General features: G+C 47.0%; 1 protein-coding gene across 3 annotated transcripts in view; it reads right to left on the bottom strand.

The window, feature by feature from the left end:
* The window catches only part of LOC144947015 (serine/threonine-protein phosphatase 2A regulatory subunit B'' subunit beta-like), an 85,487-nt gene that overhangs the window by 33,463 nt on the left and 25,228 nt on the right, over positions 1-26,796 (bottom strand). Inside the window, exon 1 of one of the 3 annotated variants that reach the window (XM_078876138.1) lies at positions 7,478-7,687. The exons of the other annotated variants lie outside the window; for them this stretch is intronic. Coding sequence (XP_078732264.1) covers positions 7,478-7,612 — 135 coding nt within the window. The 5' untranslated portion in view covers positions 7,613-7,687. Of the gene's footprint in view, positions 1-7,477; positions 7,688-26,796 lie in introns of those variants that run through there. 3 annotated transcript variants of the gene reach the window in all.

Raw genomic sequence — 26,796 nt, forward strand, 5'->3', positions numbered from 1 at the left:
TCACGACGAGACTTCTGTGACGGGGATATTTACCTTCAGAGCATTTGCCATGCGCCCATCAAAGCGCAAATCTTATTACTCGGGAGTTGAAATGAGATGCATTAAGCGAGGAACGCAATTTACTGTCGTGGGTTTTTTGTTGTTGTTGTTGTGAGATCAAAACATTTGCTACAATTGAGTACCTCCCATGCAATCCACTCATGGCTGAATCCCAGATTCAAACTCAATTGATGCCAGCTCAGTGGCTGTCAGAGCCAATATGAACCCCTGAATATATATACAGACAGAGACAATTCTAGATTTGAAGCTTTCGTGACTGCAAGGATTCATACTCTTAGGTTTTTTCGGTGAAGCCACGTAGGTAAAAAATAATAAAGATAAAATAATAACAAATGAAAATAAATCAATTAAATCACGACGTTTCGGAGGCAACACAAGCTTCCTTCATCAGGCGTAAAAAGGCACAGCAAAATAACTGTAGTGGAGACAGAGACAACCCCACTCAGGGCTTGGACGCAGGATCTCAGCAATAATGCCCAAACAGCATCGTTATGGGTGTAATAACGCACACATTCCGTCGTTATAACACGTTTTTTTGCACACTACAAAAGTATCGAATTGCGTAAGGACATAATCTGATTTATATAACCTTACGTATTCGGTTCATTTGACTAATGTACGATATCAAAATACCAAAATCTTGAATTGAATCGCCGTACAAATCGTGCCAACGCACGGAATCGCAATGAGGGATAAGCGCTAGAGGCTGCAGCATGGATAACGTGCAGGAGATATTTCTGTCTGCCGGGAACATTATCACCATATTGTGATGACAAAACACACTAAAACACAACATGAAATAAATGCCTTACTAACACCGAATTGACAATAGGTGTGGACTTGTGATCTCTCTGCATTGGGCGGGGGGGGGGGTGCACGGTGACCAGTGGTCTGGATTGGGGGGATGCCAAACCAAAAATAAGGACATCCACTTCCTACTCAGTATGTGCCAGGGCATGGTGGAATTCGATGGCCTTGCAGTCACATCACTCGAGCACGAACGCATACGTTCGATCCCTGCTCCTGGCACGGCAAAATAACTATACACTGCAAAGCACTGCAGCCTACTGTGACTTCTTCACAGTGGTGCCAAACACACGTGTGCAAAGTAAAAAAATAAATTGGAGTAGAACGCAGGGAGACCAAGGGGGAAGAAAGAACGAAAGCCAGATGATGGAATACCGGTGAAGCGGACCTTAAAGATCACGTGACAACTCTGCAACAGCCGCTGGATTTCGCAACCTTAAGAAAAACAACGGTGTTGTTCTGTTCCTGCATCAGCATCGGCCGCACGATCTCTTAAAAGGGCGAAGGGAAAGAGCGAGATCGCGCTAGGAACACATCGGTGGAGGCGTCACCACCGCGCCAGCTCAAGGTGCCTTCATCTGCTGCGAGAAGTCCCTTGCCAGCTGCACGGTGGAGCGTGGCGATGGAGAGTGGCCGGGGTGGAATTTTTGAGGTCACCCTTGAACGTTCCCAGTCCCTGCCCTGAACCATCTGATCTCTCGCGTCAGGGGCGGCTACGAGACAAACATGGTGGCAACCAGAGGCTCTCCCTGTTAGGCAGGCACCGGCAGTGTGTAATTGTAACCAGATGAGAGACCGTTAAGGCAAATTACACTCGCAAAAGGAGATGCTCGTCAACTGGGTGGGGGACCCTTTGCGACTGGAAGGAATGAGCCCTCTCTTCTGTCAACATTTATTAAAAGTTTATGACGTTCTATTGCAAGACACCTATGCATGCTACTCAGGCACATCCATCACATGCAAACCCCACACGGTCCAGAATTCAGCTGCCCGACTGCTCACTGAACTATCAACTGAGACCAGATCACCCCAATCTTCAGATCCCCGGCTTCCCCGTCCAGTCGCAAAACAACTGCTAAATTGCTCTCCACTTGGTCAATATCCTCCACGGATTCATTCCTGTCTACCTCTCCCCCCTCTTATCTCACTCAATTTTCCTGTTATGGGCCTTCAGCTTCTGTTGAAACCCCAAGTAGCCACCAATGCAGATCTAGATAAAGGTGAGTTTGAGGAGTTATCACACTGCGGCGACATTAGTTCAAGCGAGGCAGGGTCAAAAGAGTCAAGGGTGTCAGTCGGTGATGGGCACGCGAGAGGGAGAACAGCCCACTTCTGGATGTGCTTGTAATATTAATACATAAGTTTGATGAAACAAAGTAGTTGTACTTACGTGCCCGTGCTTAATGTGTGTTTCGATGATTTACCTTCTAAAATATCTGGCCATGGCTCGCACCCCCCCCCCCCCCCCCAGAAAGGCCATTTCGCAGCCCCAAGGGGCGCATGCACCCCAGGTTCAGAAGAACCACTGGTCTAGAGATACCACGAGTGAGGCCACCAGCTAAGGGTTGCACATCCTGTTCCTTGGCACCGATGCCTCTTCCATTTCAGTCGACTCATGCGAGGTGCCTCCAAAACCCCAAGTCAACTTCAGCTCAAACTCCACTGCCATCGCTAGAGACCATTCCCTATTCAAGTCAAGGCATAGGAACGCTTCAACTGATTGCACCATCGTCATTCCAGGGTGTATCAGTTCATCCGAGTACATCCGACACCGCAGTATATAAGGAACAATTCTTCCTGATCAGGAGAGGTGGACACTATTTCTGTTCGAATTAAAGTCTCGATCATTTGATGCACTAATGTATTACCCACATCTTTAAAGTATCTTAAATGTACATCTACACGCCCATAAGTTGTTCATGGTGAATGCTTTTAAATTGGACTTGGAAAGTATTTAAACAGGACAAGGGAACATTTGAGATGATGGTTCATTCTTTCAATAAAGATCAGCAATTAAAAGAAAAAAAACATGGATAAAGCAAACTAGACTTATGTATGAATGTATAACTCTCGCACCGCACGTAGCCAACCGTCCTAATGGGAGGTTCGGGATTCACCCTTTTTTTAAGGAAACAGCCCAAACATTCAAATGCAGGACCTTCCTGAGAGAGAGAGAAAGAGAGAGTCGCGAGACTCAGCGAGGACTCCCAGCGCAAATAAAAGGCCATGCACGTATTTATTTACCACCGCGACGACGCCAACAAGCGAAACAGGGGGCCTCTTCTTTGGCCGATTTTGGATAAAAACACAACAGGCACAAACGGGACCTCCGCCGACTTGGCAAGCCTCACGGGCGAGAGATGGAGGCTCGCGCGGAGAGAGGGGGGGTGGGTCCGCGTGAGTCAGCTTGTCACCGAGAGAGAGAGGCCAGTGTGAAGAGGCGAGTCGCCACTCATAAGGGTGCCTTTGTGTCGGGACGCCCGTACAGTTTGGAAGGGAGCTGAGAGAGGTTTTTTTTTTACGCGAGCCAAATTTAGGTGCGCGCAGAACGGCGGCGCTTGAACCCACGTCACGTACCGAGCCCCGGCATCGAAGTCACGGAGCGAAAGTCAGACCCGCGCTCACGTGAGAATCACACGTTCCCTTGACAGAGCCCACTCCGTCCACTGAACCACCACTGACGACTTCCCTAAATTGATCCCCCCCCACCCTACTCCTCCACACCAGGAGGATGTGTTGTGTCGCTCAACTGAGCGGGATTTGGATGAGAAATAACGGGATTACTTCAGGGCATTCGCAAACAAACCTGCGCAAGAGTGGTGTTGGAGAGTAATGCATGACAAGTTAGTTTACCATCACCCTTACCATCTCCAAAGGTCACCCATGTGCTCACCGCTTGCCTACTTCTCCCCTCTCCTCGCAACTACCCTCCACACACTCTACTGCCTGTCCTCACATCTACCGTCTGTCCACACACTCTCCTCACTCTCCCCGTCTCATCTCAGACTACTCCCCACCACACACTCTCCTTCTGTGGGCCATTCTCGAACACGAGCGGATGGACTGCTCGGGATAAAATTGTGGAGAAAATGGCACAAACGCGACAAACACGTCGTGTTCTCCGAAGAAAAAAACAAACATGGCATTACTTTATTTCTACCTTGCCCCTAGAACCACATGCATAATCAGTAACGAGGAATACAACTGGGCTGGCCAGCACTGTGCAAAGGCGATTACGTTGGATGTGTTTGCAAAAGCTCGGGCGAGCACGACACACGGATGCAAATACGCCCGTGCGTTGAAACACGTACGTAGCGAGCACAGACGCTACATCTTTGGGCATGGCCGGGTGTATAATCATAGCCATATGAGAAAGAAAAATTGTGCCTTTTTCCCCCTTCTGGCTTACCACCATCTACCCCCACCTCTCTCTCTGCATTTGGCTTCCCTGCTCTGTGATTGGTATTCATTTCCGTTGGGGGGGTTAGCGGGGGGTGGGGGTAACAGGGTTCTAGAGACTTTGGTGAGTATTCCATGTTAGTATGACAGGGACCAGTCTTCCCTTAACTCGCGCAGCTACAACAAGAGCACCCAGCTGTCCTCTCTTTGAACAAATAACAGATGGATGATGAAGATTGCAAATATTATTGTGATGACGGCAGTGGTGATAACGGTGATGATGGCAGTGGTAATTAAGTTACTGGCAGTGGTGATGTTGGTGACGATGATGTTGATGAAGATGGTAGTAGTGGTGGTGGTGGTGATGATGGAAGTCGTGAAGATGAACGTGGTGATGATGATTACGATGACAATGATAAAGGAACCAGGTCAGGGCTTCAACTACACAACTGGCAGCCCCGCTCGTTGTATCAACTCAGAAGTCCGTTAAGCCACTCAAAGCCTTGCAGCAACAACAACAAACACACCTGAAGGCCCAATTTTGCAGCTGAAAAAAACGGATCTGCAACACACAGCCTTGCCAATTAGCTCCACAGTTGCTGAGCGAGACACGGGCAGGCCTTCCTCCAAAAAGGTTAGAGCAACGGTGGTGCATTTTTACGAAACTATTTTTTATATTCTTGGTTCTTTCGGTAAAGTCACGTAGAAGGGAAATAATAAAAATTAAATAATAAAAATAAAACAATAAAATTCTCACGACGTTTCGATTGCACCACAAGCAATCATTTTATTTGATTATTTCCCTTCTACGTGACTTTACCGAAAGAACAAAGAATACGAATCCCTGCAGTCACGGAAGCTTTAAATCGAAATTTAAACTATTTTTATTTTATTTTACCAGGTAAGGCCCACTGAGCTACATAGCTCTTTTTCACAAGTCAGCCTGGCTATCACAAATGATAGCTCAAAGAGGTGGCTTATCACGTGGACATTTATAGCAGCCAATTATGCAAGTTGATTCTAAATGCGGAGGGAAGAGCCGGAGGACCCTGAGAAAAATCACCGCCACCACAAGGAGAGACATGCAAACTCCAAATACACAGGAGGCGTCGGGGTCGAAATCGAACCCACGACCTCCTGTATACCAGGCGAGGGAGGTAACATCTCCTAGCCACCGTTGTCCCCATTCCCCAATGCAACCTCTGATGTCTTAAAACACAAGGGGAGTGCAGGAAGGTCAATGTGGAGGAGTGCCGGCATAAATAGTTGCGACATGCGCACAAATAAGGCATGGAGCCACACAGCTCTGCTCATGGCCCACAAAAGGAAAAAAAAACTGTAGAAATAATAAAATAAGGTGGCTGGCACTGCTGTAAACCCTTGACGTGGACACATTGAAGGCACACGTGTAAACACGCCACCCATATCCATAAACGAGAATCTAACCCCAGCCTTGGGATAATAGCACTGCGCGTAATCTACTGCCCATTGGCAGAGCACAAAAGAAAGTGGCAAAGACCCCGTGTGTGGCACGGTAGATCGTGGTGGGCAAATGCTGTTCGCGAGCACCTAATTTGCACTCCCAGAAGGCTTTGTGGTTAACCAGAAGTGGGAATAAAATACCACTTCCGTTTTACGTGGAAGGACGGATATGTGATGGACCTCCGATTAGCACGGTTGGCTACGTATGGCTGTGCGAAAGAAGTTAAACACACATGCAAAAGATATACTCACTGATAATTATTCACGTCATTACTTATATTATTCACAATGGTGCCAATGGTTATTTTGTATTAAGGCTAGGATGGCACATGAGAGAGTGGTGTGGCCAGCAATAGATCAGGCCACCTTTGTTTCTGCGCTGCTGATTTTGTTCCACGCATTTAAGAACGACCCCACTGAGTGGAGACCAGGATGCCAATTCCCACCGACTGTCGTACATGGCTGGGAATCGAACCCAGGTCGCCAGGACCGGAGTGCGTTGCACGAACCACTACGTCACCACTACCCACGCACGCACGCAAACACACACACCAGGCGTATTCGGTGACACTGAAAGCCGGGAAAAAACACGCACGAGGTAGAGTTTCGTTACGGAACACGTTTTGCGCGCAGACGTGCAATTTATCGGCACGGCCAAAGCACAATGAGACCATTCACGCCCCTTAGGAGGCAGCTTGAAGGGGTGATTTGTCACGCCACTGTAAACCTCACTCCTTGTAAGCTTGCTGTGGTCGCGAGCTGGAATTGCAGTGCTCGTTAACAGCCCACAGCCATCACACTCAACGTGTGCACACGTGTGCTGCGGTGGGGTAGTGGTTATTGAACCCAACGACCCGAGTTCAATTCCCCGCTCGCGGCTAATATCAGTGGTGAATATCTGGACTGGTAATGGCAAAAGTTAATTTGCCACTTAAATGGTTGAAAACTCATTTCTTCAGAACTGCTTTTTGTGTCTTAGTTTGTTGTCCTTCCCTCCCGCACCTCCGATTCGCACGGTTTGCTACGTACGGTGCGAAAAAAGTTCAAGTTGCACTGTACTGCAATCCCAAATGTCTCTATTTGATTAACCGGCTGCGCATGCTCTGCCTTAAACGAGGGATCGAGTAGCTGGTGAGGTGTGCAGACACCGGGCACTGTGGAGGACAAGCCTCTGGTGCTGGTGCCACCACCACCCCCCTCGTGTGCAGTGCGATCCCAAACCTCATCATCGTTTTCAGTGCCTTTGTCAACCAATTTTGGGTGAAGGCCTCTCTGTACCGTGTCGGTTATGGGAGGAGGGGTTGCTGGACCATACTTCACCATACTGGATAGTGCAGGTTTGTGAAGCTTGCTTTGAACCGGTGTTTAGTCATGGCCAGGAATACAACCCAGGTTGACAGGTTCACAATAGAGTGCGGTAACTAACGCACCACATCTCTGCCAGCACATTCTGTATCACCACATGTAATACATCAGGTATGCTTTGCGCGCTTATGTTGCAAGCCGCCCGATGTCACGGTAAGCGGGGTCATCACGGGGCCATTACTGCCGATCACTAACTTCCAAGTTGCTTACACTATCCCCCCCGCCCCCAGCATCCATCCTGCACACGTGTGCCTCCTGTCGCAACCCCGCTCATCCCAAACTCATTCCTGCCACCACCATCTCTTCCTAAAATCCCCCCCGGGGGGAGGGGTCACTTCCGTGCGGCAACCGGGTCCACCGTTACCTGCAGCTGGCGGTAAAGCCGCAGTCGGCTCTTGAAGCGTGACGGGAAGACAAAGTCGCAGCCGCGGGCGAGCGACGCGAGCTCTCCGCGCAGGTCGGGGTCCTGGCGGAGCGACACGCTGTCCTTGATCATCATCGCGCCCGCGTGCCGCCCCCGCTTGTCCGCGCCCCCCCGCGTGGCCCCCCTCTCCGTGCTCGCGGCAGGGTCGGAGTCCCGCTCCCTCCTTCTCGGCACGGCGGCCCGATCGTCGCCCGTCGTTCGACGTCGAGTCCCTTATCCCTCCCCTCTTTCCCTCCCCCTCCTCCTCCTTCTCTTCGTCCTCACCACCACCGCCGTCACCCAGAGTCGGATTTGTCGGCGGACGTTCGGCAGATATTAATCGAATTTAGAAAAATATTTAGAAAAATTCGGGCGTTTGGTTGCGATGGTTTTTGGCTTCGGCTGCCCGAGCAGATTTGACTTATCCGACTGCTTCTGCTGTGCCAACTGCTTGTGCTTCCTCCTGTTGCGTCCAATGCTCGTGCTTTCTGTTGCTGCTGCGCCAACTGTGCTTCTGTTGCCGATTTTACCGCTGCACCTATTGCTTGCTGATGTTGCCGATGCTGCAGTTTCTCTTGCCGTTGAACCACCTCGCGCTAACACTGCTGGTGTCAAGTGCAGATAGAGTCGCAGGAATTTAAGAGAGAACAGTGCGTTTGTACGTTCAGAGTGCTACGCGATACGGACGCGGGCATATACACGCAGGCGCGCGTGATGTAAAACGTGTACAAAAACGAAAGGTTTGGCGTTGTCTCGAAATCAATTGGATGTGCCCCAGAATGGATCGTTGTTGTTATTGCTCATAATAATACCAAGCAGCATGCTCAGCGATGGATAAAAACAACAACACAGCGTTGCTACAGATTTATTGATCTTTCCCTCGATTTTTTTAACTGCCAATTTTGCGTCCCAAGTCTGCGTTAAGGGTCGCTCACAATTTGAGTCGGCGTAAAAGTTCGCAGAATGATGATAGCGATATTAAAACAATTATTAAAATTTTTATTATGAACGTAGCATTTAAATGCATATATTCTAATATTATACGGAAATGTATTATTGAGATATTGTTATTATATTGATAAAATGTATGGAAAGACAAAAAGGAAAGCAAATTGCTTATAAATTAAAGTGTTAAATAATAAATCACTGCAAGACCTTTATCACAAGAGTTATTTCTTTGCTTGTTGATCGGATCAACTGAAGAAAAGAATGAGAAATGTATTTCTAAACTTATTAAAATACCGTTTTATTTGTAAAAACAATTACAAACTACAGAAGAATGTTTGATTCCAAATCGCCTCTTAAAATGGACCATGCTAAAATAAATACTGTCAAAAGTTTAAAGCTTCGCTCAACACAAATACGGATCACTGACACATAACTGAAATTTTAAGATTTCTAAAAATGGAAGAAAAAAAATGTGTCTACTTCACTCACGTCACGACTTGACTTCGTGAATGAGCTTCGATGAAAAACCCTGGCGAGGTCCTGGAAAACGCAAGAATATTCCCGCGTGGATTTTCGTCCAGCAACAACGACGGGAAGACGTGTTCTCGTTGAACTCGAGTTCGAACGAAGGCCGTCACCGACGTTGGGGTGAAGAGATCGTTCGAGTTCTTCGGGCCCAACGACCGGCGACGTTTTGCAGCGATAGCCGAAATCTTCAAGGGTTACAAGAGGGACCCCGTGATCGTCAAGACAAGCGGCACTCCTTACCGCAAAATCAAAGAGCGGCGTGCATCGTGGCAGAGTTGCGTCCGACCGAAAAGAGTGTTGCCCACAGCGCTGTCAGCCGCTTACACCGAGTAAACAGACCGAGTGAGCAACGGCACAGCGAGTGACGGCAGGTGGCTTGAAAGTTGAAGCATCGTTTGTGCGGTCGCGGCCGGCACAAGTGAATGAGACGGAGGCACAGGAGCTGACACCACTCTGTTGTTCCCAGGCTCCCATCAACGCACGGAAAATCTCTGGAATCCAACAAGCGGCTTCTTCTTCGCCAAAAGCAACGGGACCGTGCAACGGTTTGCCAGCGTTAATACTGTGTTCATAATACTCGTGGTAAAAATGTTTTTTTTTTTACAAAGACATCATAACTGAGAGGTGGTGGAGAGGGGGGTGGGGTGGAAAAAATGAGCGGAGGAAAAATGCCGAATATTATTTGACTTCTAGAAATGCAGCTAGAAAAATGTCAGAACAGACTTCAAACAAAAACTACGATTACAATACACATGTAACGAAAGTTGCAAGAAAAAAAAGGAAGTAGAATAAAAAAACGATATACGCAAGCAGGCGGAACACTTGAACACTTGCGGGATTCTTGTCAGAACAACGACGCGCCGCTCCTCGAGTAGAAATCACTCCGCTCGTGGAATCTGAGCTCCCCGATGGAACGTCGCGATCGCGAGCTTCGTCGTTTCCTCGCACGCCTTTCTTCAACACCACAGCGAGAGCCGTGCGTCCGTGTGTTGTGCGAGAGAGCCAAGGGTGTTCGTTCGGTAGGAGTGGCTAAGAAGCAAGAATAGTAACAGCACTGTACTAAAAATAAAAAACGTAAAGCCACCCCTGTTTTTTGGGCTGTACCATGTGGCTCCAAGAATCTCTGACAGCAACAGGGTGAGGGGGGGTTTGGACAAATCCACGGGCTTCAAAAGAAAAAAACATATGCCCGCACAGACTGTACCAAGTGTTCAGGAATGACAGGCAAAGTTACTTCAGGGTGACTTTGGCTGCCATGGGGAGGGCGCATCGGAAAGTTTTGCTTTTTCTTCTTTGGCCGTTCTAAATTTTTATGTTTTCCAACCCAGTTTGGAAGTGTTTATGCATTAGCTCTGCCCGGCTGTCTTTCTGCGGCGTGGGGGTTGGTGGAGGATGAACGCGACATTGCTTGTAAAGATGATCCGATATAATTTACAAGTTTAGTTTTCAAGTTGTGTGACTATTAAGGACTTACCCTATTATCAGGGGTGAACAACCAAAATAACAAAAAGTATTTTTTCATCGAATTCGGTCAAAAAAACTCAATATTTTAAGAGACGAGACTGTGGTCCTTAATAAATAACATCACAAAGAAGTTATTTAAAAGCCACGTCCGGCTCGGGATTTGCAGAGGTTCCGACTCCTGCCCTATATAATACAGGGCGTTTCAAAAAGATGGACCCAATTTCAAAGATATAACGATTTCAAATCGGGTCCATATTTTTTAAACACCCTGTAAATCCAGCCAAATGAACAATCGGCGTTACCCAAAACTTCGGAGTAAAAAAAAACAGCGTTTGGCAGATAAATCTTTTGGGCCAAGGTGATGACGTCACGCGTCAATGAGAGCGCCTCCACTCCCAATGACGTCATGCCACGCGCGACACCACCTGTGACGTCAGATGTCACGCAGTTCGCACGACAACATTGTTGGCGATCGGTTCAATTCCGAGTGGATTTTAAGATACCTCTAAGGCTTTAAAAGGGGCTCACACCACATTGCTTGCAGGAACTAATACATTTATATTCCATTAAGATCCTTAACATATTCTAATCTCCAGCTGCTCATCACTCCCAGGTCTCGGGCTTTTGTTAGCGTGACATCACAAACTATGGACCACCTTAATGGTTCTTTCGGTAAAGTCACGTAGAAGGGAAATAATACAAATAAGACATAATAAAATAATTCTCACGACGTTTCGGCTACAACGCAAGCAGCCGTCCTCAGGTGAAGAACAGACCTGTCCTCAGGTGAAGAACAGACCTGTTCTTCACCTGAGGACGGCTGCTTGCGTTGTGGCCGAAACGTCGTGAGAATTATCTTATGTTTTATTATTATTTTATTATTTTCCTTCTACATGACTTTACCGAAAGAACCAAGAAGATTAATCCCTGCAGTCACGAAAGATTTAAATCGAAATATGGAACACCACGCCACTTGAAATTAGGCAATCGCAGTCGGTAACTTTGAGTCTGCTTTGAAAACCCATCTCTTTAAAGTAGCCTTCCCTCTTTAGCTTGGTCAGTTGGCCCTGGTTCTGTTTTTGTTTCTTCCTTGTTATGCATTGCGCATTGGGATCCTAGGATGGAATGCGTATTATACATTTAAATTATGTGTGAGTCTATGGGTCTCTGTGTGAGTCTATGTATGTAGGCCTTCTTTCGCACCGTACATAACCAATCACGCTAATTGGAGGTGCGGGGGGGGGGAAGGACAACAAACTAACGTGCAAAAGGCAGTTCTAAATAAATTAAAGTTTTGCTGGGAGGGGCGGCTAAAGATGTGCCACTGTGGCAAGGTTGCTCCACGTGCAAAAGCCGAAGGCTGCGAGAGTTGGAAAAACACAATTGCGGCTCACTCGACGCATCATCCCTTCCAGGTTGATGCAAACGACCATCACTCGGTGACAGGTCAGGGGAGGGGGGGAAAACCTCGGGGGAATGTGGAATTTCCATTCCATCACCGGCACAGCGATGAGCATCGCGCCACGCGCGTCGGAGCTGGCAGACGCTTTTATTCTTGGAGAGATTAGGCGGAGTGTGCCACCTGCTGTGAAGTGGATTTTCAAGACCCGCTGTGTCACCATAGCCACCACCAAGTTACATTTCGTTTCAAAATAACGCTGTGTGGCCTTGAAAATTAATAACTTATAATAGGCCAGAAACGTTGCTTATTGTACATTTATCCTTTTAAGGCAGCGCTATCAACGAATGCGTTGCATTTGTTGTTGTTTGTGCTTGTGCACCACCGCCAACGTAATCACAACATACTTTATTTTATTTTAATCATCATCACGGTGTTATTGTCAAGTCTCCTCATGGTCCTGTGACGCTATTATTCCATCTAAAAAAACTAAAACTAGTTTTGTATTTTACCAGGTTAGGCCCACCGAGCTGTATGGCTCCATTTCAGAAGTGATTTGGCCACAAATGACATCCCCAAAGAAGTGGCTTCTCAGGTGGAAATATACAGAACCCAAATAATAAACGCAAGTTTCTAAATGTGGAGGGGAAAAAATAAAACCGGAGGACCCAGAGACACGCGAACTCCAAATATACAACAGGAGTAAGGGTAGGGATCGAACCCACCTCATGTGCACCGGGCGAGGTAGTTAACACATCTCACAACCGTGGCGAGATGGTCCCTGTCACAGTAACGTGGAATTCCCTACACTCGATCGGGTCCGCCGGTAGAGACGAGCACCGCCGATCACGCCCATTGCGTTGGTGACGTGAAACTTTGACTCGAGCGTCGAGCTCCGAAATCTCATGCCGCGCTCCAGCGCGGGATGTGATCTCATCGCACAATCTCAATTGCGGTGGTCGGTCCTCCTGGGTGCATTCTCTCCTTTGGTTGCATTTCCATCGCCATCCTGTCAAGCAGCTTACAAATCCTTTCTAGCAACGTGATCCCACCCAAGCACACTTTGACTTTTCTTCACAGCCAGTACAACATTGTAGCCCAATTTGCATTCGTTGCCAGATCCACATGTTCCCCTTTCTAAGTGTTCATACAAAGTATTTCTATATAATTTATTTAAAAAAAAACTTTACAAATAATATCAATATTCTTTTACGGAGTTTATTTCAATGCTGGTGGAATATACAAGTACTGACTGAAAGTGAAATCTGATTAATCTCTTTATGGTATCGCGATCTTTAACAGCGCCCCACTAGTAATGCCTCCCAACCACAGCTATGTCCACAGTTGTCAATCAGTCACTACGACGGATGATGGAATGGTGCACAATTCCCAATCGTTCTCTTTGCCTTGCCCAGACACACACTGTTGCACGCTCTCTGATACTCGCTCAGTATCTCTTGCTGTGCCACTCGGCTTAGCCTAGCGATAATGACTCCGATGTAAGCGCACGTTAACACGTCAGACGACCGATACATGGCACAGCAGTGTCGAGGTAGAGGCCTATTGAAGTGACTCCTTGATAAGTTCCGGGGATGTACCCCCGAAATCACGACATGAAGGAGTTTTAGAACATGTCTTTGCCGTATGGAACTCCTCGAAACTCAAATCTGTAGCATACTTAGTATTAAAAACATTAAATATGCAGACATGAATAAATGTATGTTGGGGGCAGTGTCACAGTGGTTATTGGACTGGCTCAGAGGTTTAGAGCGCTACGGTGGCATGACTGAGGTCCTGGGTTTGACTCCGGGTTTTAACCAACTGTGGTGAAATCGGGTTCTCAAGTGTGTTAAGTTGATGGTCTCAGCCCAGTCAACCAATGACTGTGCAAAAAAAACCATCAAAGCAGATCTGGTTCTGTGCTTTATTTGACTAAATTGCAGCTCTCCGAATTAAATATATACGTTTGACAATCATGCAACGAACACAAACCCACGTGGCGGCGTAGGCGGGAAAGTTTTGCCTCCTAGTAGGCCTCTCTTAACTAGTTTCGTGATATCCACTTCCGGGGCGCCGTTCTCCAACACAGGCAGCTGCACGGCTCTGCGAGGATTGCCGACGGATTCTTCGTCTAGTGACGCAAATAACACGATCGGGATAGCACGTTGGGGAAAATACGAAACAAAACGCAAGAGCCCGAACCTATGCTGGCTGGAGTGGGGATTGTTGGGGTTGTGCCAGGAGACTGGGACCCGAGTCGTTGAAGGGGGGACTTCAGCAGGGTGCTGGTGGTAGTGGTGATAGTGGTGGGATGGGAGAGCGGCGGTGTAGCGGTAAGCCGCTACGATGCTCTGTGAACCCAGCGACCCAGCTTTCGATTCCCGCTCACGGCCAACAACAGTGACGGTTATCTGAACCAGTCCTGGGCCTCCCCCAAGTTGACTTGGCCTCAAATGAGTACCTGGCGCGGTGTGTAAACATCGCCACTGGCGTGGTGCTGGCCAGCCACCCCTTCGCACACCGTGCCGGACTTCGTGAGTGCTCACTGACAGCACTTGCTCTGACAGTCTGGTAAGGCTATACGGGGGATCTTTGTCTTTTGTCTTTGGTTGGTGGGAGAGAGGGATGGCTGAGGGGGCAGAGTGTTATTTTCGTAAATGCACTGACACACACACCTGCCACGCCGGCTTCGAGTTGTTGTAATAATATCAGCTGACATTATCAGCACACCACGCTTTAGGCAGCACAGAGCGGGTCCCAAAAATATCCCTCCGACAAAAAAAAACCCCCAAAGGGGGAAAACATTTCCTACGCGGAAACTTCCCGTAATTAACGGTGCCGTTTAAATTGCCGCGGCCGTTCGCGTTAAAAAAACGTTTGCACCTTGGCCGACTGCATTGCGGATGTGTAAATTCCGTTTGAATTGAAGCCGCTCTCGTTTCAGCATGCTCCGCATAGCCATGCGTGTCACTTGAGACAAGTTAAACGACTCAATAACTTCACCAGTGACACAATAGCATTATAGTATCAATGAAATACTTTCGCAAGATCAACTAAAACGACTACTGCATAAACCAAACTAAAACCTGACGTGGATTTTCAGCACTTTTGTAAATCCACTGATGTCAGTCATGGGAGTTGTATTGGCCATACTTCACCATGCTGGTTCGTAAGGGTTGGTGAATGGGAATGAGGGGAGGCGGGGTCTAGACCAGTTCAGAAATCACTCACCTCTGACGTTAGCCATGTGGTCTAACTCAGGCACGTCAGGTTCATAGCACAGTGCTCGTCAACCACTCCGCACACTGCTCCACCCATTAAAAGGTGCAATGAATTATTAACATGGTGTGTTTGTTGTACGTTTTGCAGTGGTTCTGCTGTATCATCTTCCAGGACCATTCCCTGGCGTGGTACGACGGACTGCTCACTGTGAGAATTTCGGAAGGACATGTCTTTCACCTCGTGTCTTACCTTCGACTGTGATACGTTTCGTATTGAAATGTGCCCCAGTGTATGTATGGAAGTTGAACTTCTTTCGCAGAGTACGTAGCCAACCGTGTTAATCAGAGGTGCGGGGAACGGACAATAAACTAAACACAAAAAGCAGTTCTGAAGAAATTCGTTTTCGATCTAGATTTAAAAGTGCATAGTTCCAATGGCTTCCTAATATCGGAAGAGCGTTCCAGACGGCCGCAGAAGCGCTTCTGAAAGTGCTCGATGCCGTGACCGTCTCTGTTCGATGGCCAGCCAAAAGCCGCTGCGAGGATGACCGCAGCTCGCGTGACGGCTGATGCTCCTAGGCGAGATCAGCGAGGTATTGTGGGTTTCATTGGTGGCAACAATGTAGAAAGCAATACTTGCTCCAACGCTGCCATACCGACCAATCACATCGGCCGAGTGAGCGAGAGGGATTTTCATGAATATGGAAAGTCAGCATTGTTGAGATCCTGCCTTCAAATCCATATTTCAGTCCCTTGCAATTAAACCAGGCGTGCCGCGTTGATGGTCTGCGCGCAGCTATGAATGACCGCATGAAAGCAAAATCTAAGGAATGATCCAACTTAATTTAGCTTGGCTTCGCTAGGAACGACAAAAGTCTCTATATATACATTTTAGGACCCCACATATGGTGATTTACCGTTCTGGTAGATTTAATTTATGACACACATACTGTACACATTATGTAAGAGCGATCCAAAAAATATTTTGGCAAATTTCACACGCAAATATCATACACACAATATCCGATATCAAACGAAACGTCTATATTATACACACACACGTGTCAATGACGTCGTTTGCAAATTTAAAATAATTGTAATAAAAAAAATCACTAAACTTTAAGCAGGGGGTTACTTAAGCAGTTTTGCCGCCAAGATTGCGCAATGGCACAAACGTTGGATTCTCGTCTTATCTCCAGCTGTTCCATCTTGCGCAGCTAATTCCACTTTCCGCAAACGCATTAGAAATGCGTTATTGAAACAAAGCTCACGCGCACACAAACGCGCGCGCACCGCACAAAGAGAGAAAGAAAAATGGACCAATTAGCAAGACGTTGGCCAACGTCCAAATCTAACTGTGATGATTTTTTTTTTGGTGACGCCGTGCCAGCCAATGTTTCCATTGCAAACGACGAGCGCGGTGCATTTCGGCCATTCCACTGGAGCGCAAAAATCTCGCGCGAAGACTGCTGGGACGAGTGCTCTCGGCCGCGAGCACCCGTTAAGGCCGGCACCGCAGCGCACGACGGCGGTGTGGTGTGGCAGGCACCACGACACCCTGCCGCTGTTTGTGTGTTTGTCTGCCACCGACGCCGGGTGAAACGTCTCAGGCCGAGTCAACGTAGGGGGGGGGAGTCCAAGCAAAGGTTCAGATTCCACTCGCCAGTCAAGCGAGACTTGGCCTGGAAACTAACTCGGACCTCTCGGTTCATGGGCGTAGTGCGCCGACCACTGCGCCACCGCTCCACGCACATTCTCGCACACGCGCAGACACGCACGCACACACGCACGCAGCTCGGCTCTGTGTCTATTTTTACTGCTCAAATCATGCCGGCCATTTCATAACACGCTTTAAGAACTCCCCGAAAGCTTTTTTGCGCTGGGGGTCAAATTCTTCACCCCGTTTTTTTCCCCTCTCTCTCTCTCTTCGCAGAGGTCACCAAACCAGAAAACGCTACCAGCCTTGACAGCAAAGCCAAGAGCAGCGAGTTCCACCGCTCCACCTCCCCCCCCACCTTCATCTGCCGCCAAGCGCATGGAAAATGCGCCGTCATTTCTCGGTGTTCACCAAAGTCCAAGAGAGTTCCCGCTCAAATGAATGACCCCGCCCCTACTCGACATCGGTGGATAAAGAGCTTCATAGCTCATCGGATTCCTTCGGTCTTTATAAAGATTCTAATTCTGACGCATTGTTGCTCACCTTCCCCGTTCACTGGCACTGAGAGAGGTGGAAATTCCGCAGCCTCGTGGCGGTGGTTGGCAAGTCCCTCTACAGGGTAACCCACAAAGTGGCTACTCGCTTTTATCGGCCTCACAAGGATGTTGGGCTGAGTGAACCCACGACCAGGATTAGAACTCGTAACCTTCCGATTGCAAGGCGTCCGCAGTACCGCGGATCCGGCAGGCCGGTGGTCACAGCTAATCGCCACATTTTTACTTTGCCATTTCAGACAGAACTGAACAACCGGTGCCAATGTTTTCCCCTACCTCGTGCTGTTCTGTAAACTTACTTTGAATATTCTTGGTTCTCTCGGTAAAGTCACGTAGAAGGGAAATAATAAAATAATATAAATATAAAAAATTAAAATTCTCACGACGTTTCGACTGCAACACAAGCAATCATCATCATCAGGTGTGAAATCCACAGCAAGAAAAAAAAATTGCAGTGGATTTCACACCTGATGAAGATTGCTTGTGTTGCAGTCGAAACGTCGTGAGAATTTTTATTGTTTTATATTCATATTATTTTATTATTTCCCTTCTACGTGACTTCTCCGAAAGAACCAAGAATATGAATCCCTGCAGTCACGAAAGCTTTAAATCAAAATTTACTTTGAATACTTAATACATGTGTAAGGATTTACATTTTTTTTGGCAAATTATTTTTTATTGATCCGACCACAGGGCAGGTGTGGGGGTGTGTACAGCTTCCGCGACAGGTGAGTGATGCATAGCGGGATAGGCGGCTCGGACAGACAGCCAAAGCGGACGTGTAAGGCCGAAGATTGATGTGGTACGTGAGTCAGATGCCATTTCATTTGGGGAATGAAGGGGGAAAGAGGGGGGGGGAGTCAGTCACATTTCAAGTTCAATCATGTAAGGATGTATTTAAATCCCTTTTGTCACTCCACTGCTGGATGAGAGCCTCCCCTCAAACTGAACTTCGTCAAATCCGGTCAGTGTGTGGGCTGAAGGTGGGGAGCATAGATGTGGGAGCATAATACAGTACAACAATGGATGTTGTTGTGTTGCCCTCTCTGTTTCTTGTTCATGTTTTTGTTTGTTGCGGTTGCACCCGATTCAAGAGCCGAATGGCTCACAGGGCTACACCGAATAAATGAAACTGAAAAATTGAAACTGCCTACTAAGTAGCCCAGCAGCTGCCTCGAACTTGTCATCAATGCTTGGTGGTCACCCATCCAAGCACCACACTTGATAATAGAAACAACTCTTTGCGGCGAGGGCCGTGTCCACACTGCAGGGTATGTTAACAAGGCCTTTTATATTGTGCAGAAGCATGTAGCCTTGAACGACTCCCCTTCTAATAACCAGGCTCAAAACCTGCTTCGCTCGCGAGCTCTGATGACACCGAGCAAATTCCGGGTGACTTGGGTGAAATGCGCCACGTCCTAATATGGAGGGGATTGTTCCACGGGGGACGGCAAAAAAGCCGTGATGCAGAGGAGATGCTTCAATAAAAGTAACAATAAGAATAACACTACAACTAGGAAACTAAAATAGTCCTTGGGCGACACCAGAATGTGCTGCAAAAACACATGCCGAGCAATCCAAACAAACTTACTCGCGGGCCAGAAAAAGGGAGAGAGAGAGACAGCTGTGTGGGGGGGGGGGCTGTGTGGGCCGTGCTGAGCGACAGCAGGGTCTAAGCAGCGAGGGAGGGCAGCTGTTCGGTCAGGCAGGGCCCTTCGGAGACGCCGACCACTCACTGCTGCTATCGGGGGCACGAGGTGGAGAAACGCCGGCAGCCAACGGGCGCGCTGGGGCGCACGCACTCTGCGAACAAGGAGGTCGCGTCGATCGGGGCGGATTTATTTTTTGAACTCGCGAGCACCCGCTGTGGTACGAAGTGGCCAGGCGGTGGCAGCACAGCAAGCGGGTTCGTGAACTCGTGCGCACGGTTCCAATCGAGCGTTGATGTTGTCGTGTAAGTGGTGGGTTTTTTATATCTACGTCGGTTTTCTCGCTTACGTCATTTAAAAAAGAGAATCTAGATTGAAAACTCATTTCTTTAGAACTGCGTTTTGTGTTTAGTTTGTTGTCCTTCCTCTGCACCTCCGATTAGCGCGGTTGACTACGTAGAGTGCAAAAGAAGTTCATACGTAGATGAACGTGGAATTTGCCAAATATCCCTATTCAGGACCTTGCTGAAAATGATCTTAGGACTTGGTGATCCTCTCCTGGATCATCATCATTATTATCATCAGCCATGATCTACCCACTGTTGGATGAAGGCCTCCTCAAGTTGTCTTTGTCGTTGAAGGTTGTTTGACCATACTTCATTTGATGAAGTATGTGCCCAGAACCGTTTCAGATATTACTCGCTCCGGATGTCAGCCATGGCCCGTAAATGAACTCAGGTTAACGGGTTCATTTCTATTGTGCGCTAACCACTGCAGCAACACTGCCCTCCCCTGTAGAATGTACAGTGGTATGAATGCGCAGAATCTATAAGAGACTCAATCATTCCAAGATTTGTAACGCTCGGCTACGTTCAGCAAGAGGGCGAGACGGGAGCGCGGATGGCGCTGAGGAAAAGTAACGTAAATTAAACTCAACAGAAGAGAAAATCAGATCTTCTTAAACCGGTCTTAAAAAGCACCGATAGCCACGGCTGAGCGGGCTTCAGTCGGCAGAGACCGCTCCATGTCACGGGGGCTTCAGATGAAGGGCTCCGTTCTGCCGGCCGAAGCCGAATGGATCTCGCACACAGCAACCGGTCCACACCGGCTGAGCGTAGGTTCCGTACACATGAGGCGGAAGGCATCGCTCTGCTAGGTTGGTCCACCACCGTTTGTCTTTACAGATTGTATCGTGGTATGAATGTGCAGAATTTATGGTGGTACGATTCTACAGATTGTAGAGTGGTATAAATCTTAAATTTGGAGCTTTCGTGACTGCAGGAATTATTCTTTGGTTCTTTCAGTAAAGTCACGTATAAAGATAAAAAAAATCATTTAATTTATTATTTTATCTTTATACATGACTTTACCAAAAGAACCAAAGAATAGTGGTATAAATATAGAATCTGCAGTGGGATGCAAAGAAAATGGACATAAATTGATGCTTATAAATATCGTCTGATAAAATGTTATTAGATTGTTGTCTTTTCCACAATTTTGATGGCGATTGTATTCTAATTTCCATGTCAAGAGATAAAAAAAAATCCATTCGGAACTCCCGCAAAGTATGCAACCCCCATGTTAGAGAATGCTCCGCAGAAGTGGAGATCACATAACTACTTCTGACATCCCGTTTGGTGACCTTTGAATCACACGAGGAGGGGGGGGCAGCACTTTCACACCCACCCTGTTACAAAAAAGTAATGTTTGTTGCACGGCAGTAAAAATCGATATTTAATAACGAAGCACGGAAGAAAATATTACGTTGGCATTTTTAGCGCCGCCTTTGTTGATGGAGCTGAGACATCAACTCACTGCGCTCGAAAATCCAGTTTCAATCACGGCTGGCTTCCCCCGATTCAAACACAAGTTTTGAACGATGCCAGTTCGATGCTGAGCTCTGCACCCCACCTGGCCATCTCTGTAAATAAAAATCTATTTTAACAAACAATAAAACTAATCCTTGGACCCTAAGTATTGAGTGGAATTGCCAAAAGCCTGCGGTAAAACCTCTTGTAGGAACTTGCAGGAATGCAAGGTACATTTTCACAACCCACAAACAAATATCGCCAAAGTTATAGAATCTCTCATGAAGCAAAGCAGGGCACGTTCACGTGGTGAATGAACCTAGTTAATTGCTTGCGAAGGGCATTCACAGAAGTTGCACTAAATTCTTATTTATTGCTGAACAGCTGCTGTGGAAAGCAATCGTGGAATTCAGCAAAGACACCGGCTGAGCAGGGTATTACACTCGCCTTCACAGCAGGTGTCTAAGCCCATTACATTTCTTCGGGCTAAAAATAGTTCTAAACATGTCGAAAATGCCACAAGATGAGCAGTTACGTATGGAACGTATATAAAGCACTGTAATAGAATCTGAAAAATGTGTCAGCGTCCGCGTGCGTGCATATGAATTATCGTGCATGGATTTATAGTGCCTTAGTCAAAGTCGCTTTATAATAATTATAAAGTTGTACATTAGATGGTAGTTCAAATAAAAGAGTGGGGTTAGTGTAGCTATGGTGACAGTTAGGATGACAGGAGGGAGTGGTTAAGGAAGGGTTGGGGTAGGGTTAGTGATGGGGTTAGTGATGGGGGTAGTGACAGGGGTTGGGGGTAGATCTGGCCGTAGCTGAGAGGCCAGGGCAGAGAGTAGCAGTCGGGTAGGCAAGGGAAGAGAAATGGATAGTTTTAACGGAGGAACGGAAGCAGGTTAGTGAAGATGAAATTGAGTGTGTGTGTGCGTACACACGTGCGTGTGTGCATACGTGTGAGAGGCACCTTGGTCTGATCCCGTGACCTCCTGCTAGCGGGCATTCGACACTTCACGTGGCATTAACGTGCACATAACCTCGCCACTGAGTGGCGAATCGCGGTTGTTGTGTGTAGTTATGGGAGAACGTGGGAGCTGCGATTTACACACAGGAGCAACGATCCCAGCGATTCCGATTTGATTTATGTCTACGATCCAAAACATCTACGGCGCTTGGTGCCTGAACCTGTCCTGTGTGCTGGGCCTCCACTAAATCAACTCGGCCTCCTGAAGTGTGAAAGCCGCTGGATATGAACGGTGCTCACCACAATACCCCGTGTGCGCCCTGCTGGCTTTAAAAGGTGCTCGCTATCAGCCCTACAACAGCCCCGTTAGGTTGCATAGCCTCTGTCTTTCAAGTGTATAATCAGGGTGGCACATTGCATGTTTAAGCCACAGTGTGGCAGCACAGCATGAGAGATGAACAGAGGTAGGAAATGAGGCAAGCAAGATCCGACAATTCGTTGCAGATAGTTATACAGTTTTACGAAAGTTTATGGGTTGGGACATAGGGAATATCAAATTACACGGATGTAACTAAGTAAGCTATAAAGGATTATTCCATCCCCAAAATAAAGTAGGACTTAAGCCTCCTATTGTACGTTGATTATCTACAATCTTGCAAGAAAGGGTATGAATGATTTAGTATGCTGCTGTTGCTGCACTGAACTGAATCTCTAATAGAGGCCCTTCATTGGCCACACGGGATGACCATCGCGGCACTCTCGTTGTGAGACATATGTACGTACGTATGTAGAACTTGGTTCGCACCGTACGTAGCCAACCGTGCGAATCGAAGGTGCGATATTACATATATAAAACGTTCAACACCCAATGGTTCAGGCAACTGATTAATGTCTTGGTTGAACAAAGGATGCCGACCGACCGACCCCGTTGACTTGCAGGTTCATGGAAAGGCAATCTGAAGTGGGAATTGCAGCACCGCTCCTAAGATCGAGGCGCTCGAGAAGAACGGACAGAAAAGAGACGCTCTTTGCTGGAGGAGGAGAAGTGTAGGGAGGAAGACGATGAGGAGGAGAGAAGGAGGAGGAGGAACCATGTGGTTGGTCACCATCTTGTTGTATCTCCTGGTGACACTACAAGGCCATGGGGCCACGTTTAGGCCCCGAGAAGACATCTTCGTGACCGTGCCTGCACTGGACTCCTCCGGCTGCCTGATTGTAAATTGATGATGATGTATGTACATACGTATAGTGAACTTCTTTCGCACCGTACATAACCAACCGCGCTAATTAATCAGAGACGAGTGCTCTTGCCTGCAACACCGGGCATCCGAGCAGTCACGCTTTACCAGGCCACGGCCTGCTGTGGACAATCAGAGAAGTTGAAACTGGGTACCTTGCTCACGTAGGCCCACTGGTTGATGGGACTTAAGTGTTATTTTATTTTGGAAGTAAAAAAAGATTTTGCCTATTTATAGCCTCTCGTTATTTTATTCACCATTATACTCAGCACGTAATTGGGTATCTTTTGCTGATGATCCCTTGTGAAGGCAAACCTCATTGGTATTTATCAATGACCTATCCACTGCTAAATGCAGGCCTCACCGAGCTGCCACCGTCTCCGATGACCTTGAAATGCGACAAATCATCAAGCACCTGCACACTTGCTTCATGGCTTTATTTTGGTGATTTTCGATAAGTTTTTTGGTTTGGCCATGTTTGTTTGTTGTAGTACAGAGTTAGACTGATGGCCTTAATCTAAGTTGTCTTGTGGTTGTTGTTGTTTGACTTGCATCCCACTGGGATTTTTGCACATTTTTGTGTACGGTGCTTTTCTGCACTATTTTACTGTCTTTTCTTGGATTTTCTGTTTGCACTCAGTCAAATTATCACTTTAAGATGTTTTTTGTTCATGTTTTTGTTTTTTGTTTGTTGCGGTTGCACCCGATTCAACAGCCAAATGGCTCACAGGGCTAAACCTAATAAATGAACTTGAACTTGAAGATATAAAAAGAATTTCATTAAAAATGTTTCGTTTTTACTTTGTTGTCCTTCCCCCGCACCTCCGATCAGCACGGTTGGCTAAGTACGGTGCAAAATAACTTTAACAAACATACATGCTCTATCTCCACGGTGGACGTGTTCTCAGACACGCTCCTCTCTTTGGCAGCCACTCCATCGCTTGTCCCTTCGAGCGGCGTGTCCTGCCCAATCCCACTTAATTTTCTTCACAATCAATGTGATGACTAACTTGTGTTTGCCCTCTGAGCCATGGTGTTCCTCTCTTCCTGTCTCTTTGTGCAACTCGAAGCATGCACCATGCAAATTCTGTTCCGTTACCTTGTTGCTCATGCTACGCGCGACAACAATTTTTCTTCTGACCAATTCACCTCGAATGCACCCGATCTCAATCGGATCTCGGAATCCGAGCAGGATTTAACCTGGTTAATAGATGTATGGTTAACCACCAGAGCCTTCCAGGCGGTAGAGGCAATGGGGCTGTGGGAAGGCCAGCAAATGGTAGTGTTGAGCGTCACCCCATAATATGTATAAAACAAATTATCGGGCGACGCTGCGTTCGTTGGCAGCGGAGCACAAGCACCAGTCCACCTCGCTGGCCCTCTCTCTGTGCTGTGAAGAAGGGCCATTGCTCAAAACGTCGCCTATTCTTACATCATTTTTCTTTTTTCTAATTGCCACGTGTTGTTAGTGACGAACGTGTCGAGCCTCTTTGCTATTCCATTAAAGAGAAATAGACTTTCAAGTTTTGGCTGGCTGCTCCATCACACAGCTCCGGTAACACGGCTGCATTGACACCCAATCTAAACGTAAGAGAGCAGCGATGTCACAGTGATGTCACGAGCGGACCATGACGCCACGCTGAAGCGTAGCTTATAATCTTAACACAAAAAACACGAGGAATGTTGTCTTTAACTGACCACCAGTCCCATAGATACGGAATAATAATACGTTAGAGCCCTTTGTCAATCCACCGCTGGAAGAAGACCTCTTCATACCATGTCAGTCACGGGGGTTGTTCGACCATATTTCACTGCGCTGGTTGAGTGCAAGTTGATGTCGTGGAAGGCTCAAAACTGATTTTAGCCATGGCCAGGAATCAAACTCCAGTACCCGGGTTCACAGGGCATCGTGCTAACCACTGTGTCACAGTCTATGTGTACGGCACTAATATAACAACCCCAAAGTGTGTATATTAATGGTCATCGGACTGCGATCTTAAATAAATCACAACAAGCGCATGCAGATTAGCAGACACTCTGGATTAGTGGCAAAGCAATTAGACTACAGAGCACCAAGCAAGAGTGATAATAACAACTTAGCACACATACGGCAGGCTTTGTCAGAATGTATGCGTTCCAGCCTGCCATTACATAACACTAGATAAATTATTACTGGGAAAAATACCACACGGCTAGATCACCGTCGTTTATAACCAGGCAAGAGAAGGCTCATGTTGAATCATGAAGGAAAACTGGGTGTAAGGACAGCAAAACAAACTCATATAGAGAACCACGGACTTATCTTTAAACAGACTAATTAGGCATCTTTCCCCGTATAGTTGGATACAGATGGAGATTAGTCCACTTGCTGTACCGCCTCCTCCTGGCGAGCGACGGTATGGCACCTCTTTTTTCGATTTAAAGCTTTCGTGACTGCAGGGATTCATCTTCTTGGTTCTTTCGGTAAAGTCACGTAGAAGGGAAGTAATAAAATAATAAAAATAATAAAAATAAAACATAATAAAACAATTTTCACGACGTTTCGGTCACAACGGCTGCTTGCGTTGTGGCCGAAACGTGAGAATTATTTATTATGTGTTATTTTTATTATTTTATTACTTCCCTTCTACGTGACTTTACCGAAAGAACCAAGAAGAGGTATGGCACCTCCTGAACACCCACGGGAAGGGAGTTTCACAACATTCGTGCGGTGATCCGCCAACCCTCGATCTCAGTGCTGGATTACAGGCCACATGCATAGCCACCAGCACCGCCCAGCCATCAGCCTACGATGTTAGAAAACATCGGTCCACAAGATCCATAGTTGTGATGGATCGAAGTGGGGGGTTTATTAAAACGGAAAAAAGATCCATCATTAAGCAGAAAAAAAAATCCAACATTGCATAATGCAATTTATGTTTAAGTATTACGAGAACATTTAAAAATGGAACAATGCAAATGAAAACAATGCATTGTGTTAATTCTACTCGGCATTGTGAGACCGCGCGATCTGTGCTGGCACCCTGGGTCCACGACCCGCAGCGGCGAGACAACTCCAAAGCTGGTACGGATTCTAACACTTACAAGAATAGGCAATCATAATCATGATGTTTCTCAAAAAGCGCCCTTTAAGCTGGGGTGATCTCGGTCTCCGGAGTGAGCCACAGCAGAGGAAAACCACTACCGTCTTCCCACAGGCGAGAACTCGTTTTAAGAAGCGAGAGTTGAATTCGCGACCTGCCGAATGTGTGTGGCATGCTCTGATAATGGCGTCACAGGGCTTGCATTTTTCATGTTATCATTCCGTTCATTTTCACTTCCGTATTTATAAAAGCCGAACAACCGCAAAAAGACTCCCTGGTATTGTGATTTTGTTGCAAAGATTTAGGAGTGCCTGTTTGGTCATGGTGTACATGACCATAAAGACGAGATAACTCTTACATTAAAATATCAATTTTTTTTTACTCAATAGCAACTAAACACCACAAAATACATATTTTAGAATTGTGGACCACCAGAAAAATATATCCAATAAATCCGTCAGTCACTCTATGCCCACAAAGAAGAGGTTACATCTTAAAGAGAAGTCCTAATTCCACTGGACTAAATTGTGAATACCACACCCCCCTCTACAAGAACATAGTTTTATTACTCTAGCCGGTGGAAAACATAAGATGCCTCGGTTAGTTACTCATTCATAAAGTACTGCATGCATACCGGATCAAGTCAAATGTAAGGAACTGCACTGGTATTGGTGTGCAAGTGCAAACCGAAAACACGATCCATAATACAGGTATTTTGGGTTAGATCGTGTAAATATATGTGTCGTTAAACTGGCCACCAC

The sequence above is a fragment of the Lampetra fluviatilis genome, chromosome 43 (assembly GCF_964198595.1).
Source record: "Lampetra fluviatilis chromosome 43, kcLamFluv1.1, whole genome shotgun sequence".
NCBI classification, from domain to species: Eukaryota; Metazoa; Chordata; class Hyperoartia; order Petromyzontiformes; family Petromyzontidae; genus Lampetra; species Lampetra fluviatilis.